At 38.5% G+C, this 8,287-nt stretch overlaps 1 protein-coding gene across 4 annotated transcripts in view; it reads right to left on the bottom strand.

Moving 5' to 3' along the window:
- Positions 1-1,050: 1,050 nt before the first annotated feature.
- The window catches only part of LOC109895599 (AP-3 complex subunit sigma-1), a 29,774-nt gene continuing 22,537 nt past the window's right edge, over positions 1,051-8,287 (bottom strand). The window contains exons 4-8 of one of the 4 annotated variants that reach the window (XM_020489434.2): positions 8,116-8,187; positions 7,367-7,474; positions 5,911-5,952; positions 2,004-2,017; positions 1,507-1,622 (exon numbers count right to left, since the gene is read on the bottom strand). In XM_020489434.2, coding sequence (XP_020345023.1) covers positions 5,917-5,952; positions 7,367-7,474; positions 8,116-8,187 — 216 coding nt within the window. In that variant the 3' untranslated portion in view covers positions 1,507-1,622; positions 2,004-2,017; positions 5,911-5,916. Of the gene's footprint in view, positions 1,623-2,003; positions 2,018-5,910; positions 8,188-8,287 lie in introns of all 4 variants that reach the window. The other 3 variants (XM_020489433.2, XM_020489432.2, XR_004210833.1) reach the window with 3 other exon arrangements.

The following is an 8,287-nucleotide window of genomic DNA, read 5'->3' as shown; positions in this document are numbered from 1 at the left end:
TTCCACATTTCAGGCTTCAAACATGAAGATATAAAACTGTATTTTTTTGTGAAGAATCAACAACAAGTGGGACACAATCATGAAGTGGAACGACATTTATTGGATATTTCTAACTTTTTTAACAAATAAAAAACTGAAAAATTGGGCGTGCAAAATTATTCAGCCCCCTTAAGTTAATACTTTGTAGCGCCACCTTTTGCTGCGATTACACCATCAGGTTTTCTTCCAGAATGGTTCTGTATTTGGCTCCATCCATCTTCCCATCAATTTTAACCATCTTCCCTGTCCCTGCTGAAGAAAAGCAGGCCCAAACCATGATGCTGCCACCACCATGTTTGGCAGTTCATCCAGAGTGATCATGGGCCTCTTGGCTGCATCTCTGATCAGTCTTCTCCTTGTATGAGCTGAAAGTTTAGAGGGACGGCCAGGTCTTGGTAGATTTGCAGTGGTCTGATACTCCTTCCATTTCAATATTATCACTTGCACAGAGCTCCTTGGGATGTTTAAAGCTTGGGAAATCTTTTTGTATCCAAATCCGGCTTTAAACTTCTTCACAACAGTATCTCGGACCTGCCTGGTGTGTTCCTTGTTCTTCATGATGCCCTCTGCGCTTTTAACGGACCTCTGAGACTATCACAGTGCAGGTGCATTTATACGGACACTTGATTACACACAGGTGGATTGTATTTATCATCATTAGTCATTTAGGTCAACATTGGATCATTCAGAGATCCTCACTGAACTTCTGGAGAGAGTTTGCTGCACTGAAAGTAAAGGGGCTGAATAATTTTGCACGCCCAATTTTTCAGTTTTTGATTTGTTAAAAAAGTTTGAAATATTCAATAAATGTCATTCCACTTCATGATTGTGTCCCACTTGTTGTTGATTCTTCACAAAAAAAATACAGTTTTATATCTTTATGTTTGAAGCCTGAAATGTGGCAAAAGGTCGCAAAGTTCAAGGGGGCCGAATACTTTCGCAAGGCACTGTATCAGGCACTATTACACAATTGTATAGTATGAAACCAGGTTCACTGCAAACACATAGGAATTAAATTATTCAATACTTTATTGAGTTGCAAAAAGGAGAAAAAAAACTTACACGGACTGATTAAAATCAAGAGAAAATAATTTGATAAGACAAGATCATTTAAAATGTTGTATACAGACGAGACAAAGAAATACAATTCCATCATATTGTATATAAGAATATTCTGTTCAGTTTGTTTTACAAACTACTAAGGTATGATTTTCCAATACTGTAGCAGCCAATACATAATGGAACACCTCCAGTGAGGGTAGAGGAATGTAATAAATAAATACTTAATTTTCTCAAACATAGCCATATCAATGACAGTCATTTAAAACAAGGAAACAAAGAATGATTTTTAACACCAAAGGAATTCGCACAGTACCTTCATGATCTTTGTTTAGATTTTGGTAAACAAATTGCATGGTAAACATTGGTCAACTTCGGCACAGTGGGTCATGCCGCTATTTGAAGGAGGGTAAGTTTGGCACTTTTATGCTGATGTCTCCGATGTTGATGTTTCTGGGCATTTCGGGAAGGTTCATGTTCTTTACGGCAGATACAGCACGAGCAGGTGCACCTGCAATACCAGCCTACACACAAAACACAGAGTTAAGAGTCACCAGAAACGCTTAGAAACATATTGCACATTACAACTTTCACACCACCAGACCTACTCACAATGGACAGGGACACACAACTCCACAGTACTAAAAATAAAAGCACTATACGGAGACAGTCACCAACAGACAAAATGCAAAGCATCAACTATTAACAGACGTGTGCAAATGTACATTCAAATGCCTAGCTTCTTATGCACATGCATTATTCAGTTCATTTATGATTTACATCACAACCAGAGCCAATTATGAATCAACTGTGAGAACATTGTGCTACATTCATAGATCTTGAAATATTCAATAATATTGACTTTTAAAAAGACAGAGGCAGCATTGCTTGAAAAGTGAACCCACCAAATTCTTGAGGACTGATAAGGATAAAAATGCAAGGAGAGAATTGGATAAAGAAGAAAAAAATTGAATTTGATATGAGAAGGAAATGAAGCTATAGATCTGTATAGAATCTTTATTGAATTCCGAAAAACAAATTTGAACATGACTATAGTGAAATATATTATTTATGTGTGTTAGTAAAGAGGAACGAACTAGAGCAATATCAGATGGCCCAAAGGAAATTATCACATTGCACTAAGATTTATTTTGCTACATATTATATACTGTATTTATGTGAAAAGTAAATCAGATTAAAATTGTTCTCTGTGAAATATAACACCATTATGACAATTCAGTATAGTTTCATAGTCCTTTTTCTGGCCATTCCTAAAGTACAATAAACAGACGGTTTCAATGAAAGTGGATTTAAAAACGTGGGAACTTTTTCAAGGATATACAGTGCATTCGGAAAGTATTCAGACGCCTTCCCCCTTTCCACATTTTGTTACATTTACAGCCTTATTCTAAAATGGATTAAATATTTTTTTCCTCAATCTATACACAACACCCATAATGACAAAACAAAAACAGGTTAAGACATTTTTGCAAACATAGGTATTTCTGTAAAAAAAATAAAAACTTATTTACATAAGTATTCAGACCCTTTGCTATGAGACTAGAAATTGAGCTCAGGTGCATCCTGTTTCCATTGATCATCCTTGAGAAGTTTCTACAACTTGGGAGTCCACCTGTGGTAATGAATTCAATTGATTGGACATGATTTGGAAAGGCACACACACACCAGTCTATATTAGGGCTGTGGCGGTCACAAAATTTTATCAGCTGGTGATTGTCAAGCAAATAACTTCTGTTCTCACAGTAATTGACCTTTAACACAAACACAGTTAGCATCTCCTGGCTTCCACACAGCCTACAAGCCACTGATGCAGAACATTTACTTTAAAAAGTTGAATCAATCCATGTAATACAGCCTACACCTTAATAAATCCATTATTTTAGACGGTCTAAAGAAACATGATATGAAGAAAATGTAGTCTATTTCAGAAGAACAGAATTCCAAACTCTGATTTGTCCTTATGTTAGGTCCTGATCTGGCTATGCCATATGGCTGTGGGATACACTAGTTCATTTAGCAGACAAGGTTTGCTTAGAATTCCGTGGCATTATTTTATATTATGAAGAATACAATTGAACAAAGCTGAATAAAATAGAAAGGATATTTTCTCCAAACGATGAGGGAGTGCGCACATGTGGCTATTCTGTGTTGAGTGGTTAACAAAGAAATAGGTATCCCTATATGCTAAATTTCAAATTAGGTAACTTTAGTTCTACAAGCATTTGGGGTATATGTTTAGATTTTTAATACATTGTAAGGCTGCTTGAAAGGCATGACCTCTGCTTTTTTTTGGCGCAGGCTGTACACACTTCAGTCTCTCATTCACAATTTGACAAGCATTTTATAATGCCTCAAATTTCCCGGTGGCATCCCGTGTGTGGCCGAAACGCCCCCTAAAAAAAAACATGCCTTTTGCAGGCTAGCGGCCATTGTGCCCTTGGGCTATATATAATAATTATAATTCCTTACTAGACCTGGCCACCCAGCCAGACTGAGCAATCGGGGTAGAAGGGCCCTGATCAGGGAGGTGACCAAGAACCAGATGGTCGCTCCAGAGTTCCTCTGTGGAGATGGGAGAACTTTCCAGAAGGACAACCATCTCTGCAGTACTCCACAAATCAGGGCTTTATGTTAGAGTGGCCAGACGGAACACACTCCTCAGTAAAGGCACCTGACAGCCCGCTTGGCGTTTTCAAAAAGGCAACTAAAGGACTCTCAGACCATGAGAAACAAGATCCTCTGGTCTGATGAAACCAAGATTGAACTTCTTGGCCTGAATGTCAAACGTCACGCTTGGAGGAAACCTGGCAACATCCCTATGGTGAAGCATTGGGGTGGCAGCATCAAGCTGTAGGGATGTCTTTCAGCGGCGGGGACTGGGAGACTAGTAAGGATCGAGGGAAAGATGAACAGAGCAAAGTAGAGAGAGATTGTTGATGAAAACCAGCTCCAGAGCGCTCTGGACCTCAGACTGGGGCGAAGGGACAAGTCTCTGAATGTCCTTGTGTGGCCCAGCCAGAGCCCGGACTTGAACCCGATCTAACGTCTATGGAGAGACCTGAAAATAGCTGTGCATTGACGCTCCCCATCCAACTTGACAGAGATTGAGTAGATCTTCAGAGAAGAATGGGAGAAACCCCCCAAATACAGGTGTGCCAAGACGACAAGCCCGTAATCACTGCCAAAAGTGCTTTAACAAACTAGAGTCTGAACACTTAACTGAAATAGTACATTTCCTTCTTTTAAAAAAAAATGTCATACATTTGCTGAATTTTCTAAACACCTGTTTTTGCTTTGTAATTATGCGATATTGTGTGTAGATTGAGGATTTTTTTTTAAAGTATGTTTTAGAAAAAGGCTGCAATGTAGCAAAAAGTGAAAAGTGGTTTGAATACTTTCCGAAAACACTGCACTGTAATATATTCGAATTGTAACAACTCAGTGGAAACATGCTGAGATAAGGACTACTAGTTGTATCGGGGGTGACAAGGTTAACAGGACTTACTTGTTGGTAATGGGGGGTGACAAGGTTCAGTGTTTGTAAAATATGACAATGTTCAATCTAATGTTTGATTATTAAAATGTACATAAAAGTGTATAGCGACAGCTATTCAATGTGAGAATTATTTCCATAGTATAACCTAATGACATCATTCATGTGGGGAATTGATGTAATACTGCATCACAGGACCATCTCAATTTAACCAGCATGGCTACCACAGCATTCTGCAGTGATACACCATCCCATCTGGTTTGCGCTTAGTGGGATTATCATTTGTTTTTCAACAGGACAATGACCCAACACACCTCCAGGCTGTGTAAAAGCTATTTTTCCATGGAGGAGAGTGACGGAGTTCTGCATCAGATGACCTGGCCTCCACAATCCCCCGACCTCAACCAAACTGATGGGTTTGGGATGAGTCGGACCACAGAGTGAAGGAAAAGCAGCCAACAAGTGCTCCGCATATGTCAAACTCCTTCAAGACTGTTAGAAAAGCATTCCAGGTGAAGCTGGTTGAGAGAATGCCAAGAGAGTGCAAAGCTGTCATCAAGGCGAAGGGTGGCTACTTTGAAGAACCTCAAATATATTTGGATTTATTGAACACTTTTTTGGTTACTACATGATTCCATGTGTCATTTCATAGTTTTGATTTTATTCACTATTATTCTGCTATGTAGAAAATAGTACAAATAAAGAAAAGTGTTCTAAAACTTTTGACCGGTAGTGTATATTTCCACACTTTGAGGTTAGAATAATACTGTGAAATGGTGAAAATTATGATACTGCCCTTTTAGTGTAATTGCAGTTTGGTAAATTAATTGATAGACCAATAAGAAAAAGGCCAAACCTCCACCAATAAGTTATTTTTCAGGTTTTCCCCTCCCCACAAAATTCTTGATAAATTGCTATTTTACTAAGAACCCATTTATTTTTGACCATTTTAATATATATGAAATATATATATATTTTAAAATCACAGTAAGGTACTTATGTTACCCAGAAATGGTTTAATATTGGAGATAAAAACAGCTGCATTGGGCCTTTAATTAAAAACATCGCAATGAAATACATGGAAGTTTCAAATGATAATTGAAACATGTTAACCGAAATAGCCAAGTCATTTGTGGTTTCAATGCTCCTTTTAAGTACCATTGATATATTTTAGGGTATGCTGTAAAAAGATTTAGATGTTAGTGATGTCATTTTGTTATTAAGTGGTCAGCCTATGGAGAACTACGGATAGTGTAAATAAATTTGGGTTACAGTACTTGTTGGAAATTTAGCAGTACCTGTGTCTACCTGTCCTGCCTGGGAGACTGAAAGATAAATGTCTGTAAAGAGAGAAGAATGGAAAGAACTAGAAAGGGTCAGGGGAAAAGAGGAATGAGGAATGTTGTTAAAGCAGATCAAAGAAATTACAGTTTATATACATAGAAAGTGATAAGACCGACCGTAGACCGCATTGATAGACTGCACTGAGAGAGGTAGACTGCACTGATGTTTCATATTGATGAGCATGTGAAAGTGAACTAAATACAGCCGATCATTCTTCACCAATTTGTATGGACTTTTATCCATTTTTTTTCTTTACACACTACTAGGAATTTATTTTGTTTAAATCATTATTTATGGCTCTGAATTAGCGTTGAAGTTTTAATGATCGTGACTATAAACACACTGCGGTCTAGGGTAGGTCCAAGAAGGAAAAGACGGAGCACATCTGATGTTTGTTGAGCAGTCAAAGACTTGGCGTACAATACAATAATGATTCCATTTAAAAAATCTACCACACAATACGGCCCAAAAGTGGTTACCAAAGCATGGTTTCCATTGTTAGATACAGCCACATTGCTACAGTGAGGTAATATCTGTAAATGTTAGCCAATGGTGCAGCACCAATTTGATATAACGTTAACAGCAAGTTACACATCCGTAGGACTTTTGAGTCACACCATGTAACTTTACATTGAGCAGTAAGCAAACAAAACCTAAAAGAACTCCTCAAAAATAACTTTGATAAACATTTGTGGCTTTTAAATATTTGGCTTCATATCCATTTATTTAACTGGAATATTTTGTGTGTCAATTTCAAAATACACAGGGTCTTGTATTTAGAGGGATCAGAATACACCCAGTCAGTCATAATGGCATTGTTCTGGAATTGGTAAATGGCAACGACTCCATAAAATTATCTATGGCTGTAACAATCGGTTTTCATGAATGATGAAATTTAGAAATTGTATTCAAAGAGATCTGAGAAAAAAATACATGTCTAGGCCTTAATATCTAGACATGAACATCGAATGTCGTTAATTCAACATCGCTCTCTGACCACAACGAACCATTCAACAGCCATAAAAAAACACTACCACCATCTCCCCGTTTAAGCAAATACGTCAACACGAGATATCCAGCCTGTAGAGTGGGATGAGCAATGCATCTCATGAGTGTGTGATTGTTGAGGATCAAGATTCCGCAGATGCGTTGGACAATGTGTAAATTTAGATTCCAGAGAAGAGACCATTTGTGTCTGTGATGATGATGATTATAACTTAGGGGAAGGAAGGAAGATAAATGTAATTCTGTGTGGTTCAGCAGTGCAGTAGCGGAGGGCCAAGAGAGCACAAACACTCAAGAGTCAAGAGCATCACAAGGGCACTGGAGGGGCATGCAGGTTCCAGCATACGCACATGCCTACACATACCTGGAGTATGAGAAGTCAGAACGAATTACTGCCACTCTTACCTCCGATTTCTCCATTTTGTTTTGGGCGTCCACCTGTGTGATGATCTCATTCATGTTGGTCTCTAGCACCATTCCTCCCATCACCATCTCTGCCAGTATATTGTGTACCTACAGGTTCAATCCAAAATGTTCTATTTATAGGCTCTTTTCAGACTGAGATAACATCCTATTGCTTTCACCCATTTAGAGATGTTTTAGGGGGGGGGGGTTATTTTCTGGCCGTTCACATTTTTGTAACCTGCTGTAGGTAAAAGGTTTACACAAACTCGGTCCTCTGTACACATGAATATCAATGGCATCTCTGTGTGTGAAATGCTGCAACCTGTGCAGAAAGTAGTGTAATATCCTGCTTCGCTGCCACAGACTTGGCTAGACAATCACAATAGATTTTCTTGTGACAAGTGCCATCAGGGCCGAAGCATTGTCACAGGGATATCATTAAGATGACGCTGATGGACACAGCCGCCCTGTTTCTACAAGGATTTTGCGGCATACAAGCATTTCGCTGGACCCGCTATAACATCTGCTAAACTGTGTACGCGACCAACTTTGATTTGACGGGAGATGAATTCAGACAGCCTTAGAGTAAACAAATGACACTAACACAGTGAGTTTCTATGGGAAGTCAGACATTCATTGTGATCATTTAATGCTGCTGTTTGGGGCAAGGTTGACTTACATCCTTGGTATAGTGAATATAAAAAGGAAGGATGAAATAATAGGATATAGTTGATAAAATAATTCTCTACCTTGTCCACGTGGAAAATTAAGTCAAGTTCACAAACATTCTCAAAGCATTTGTCCAGAGTTTCCACAAACACCTGTGGAGAGACGATCACATTCACTGAACAGTGTAATTGTTTCCAGTGGACGGTAGACTTTCTACAATTGTGGTACCAAATGGTCGTAGTTGAACAGTAT

Source organism: Oncorhynchus kisutch, linkage group LG8 (genome assembly GCF_002021735.2).
Source record: "Oncorhynchus kisutch isolate 150728-3 linkage group LG8, Okis_V2, whole genome shotgun sequence".
Lineage (NCBI taxonomy): Eukaryota > Metazoa > Chordata > Actinopteri > Salmoniformes > Salmonidae > Oncorhynchus > Oncorhynchus kisutch.
This window is presented reverse-complemented; position numbering and strand designations above follow the sequence as displayed.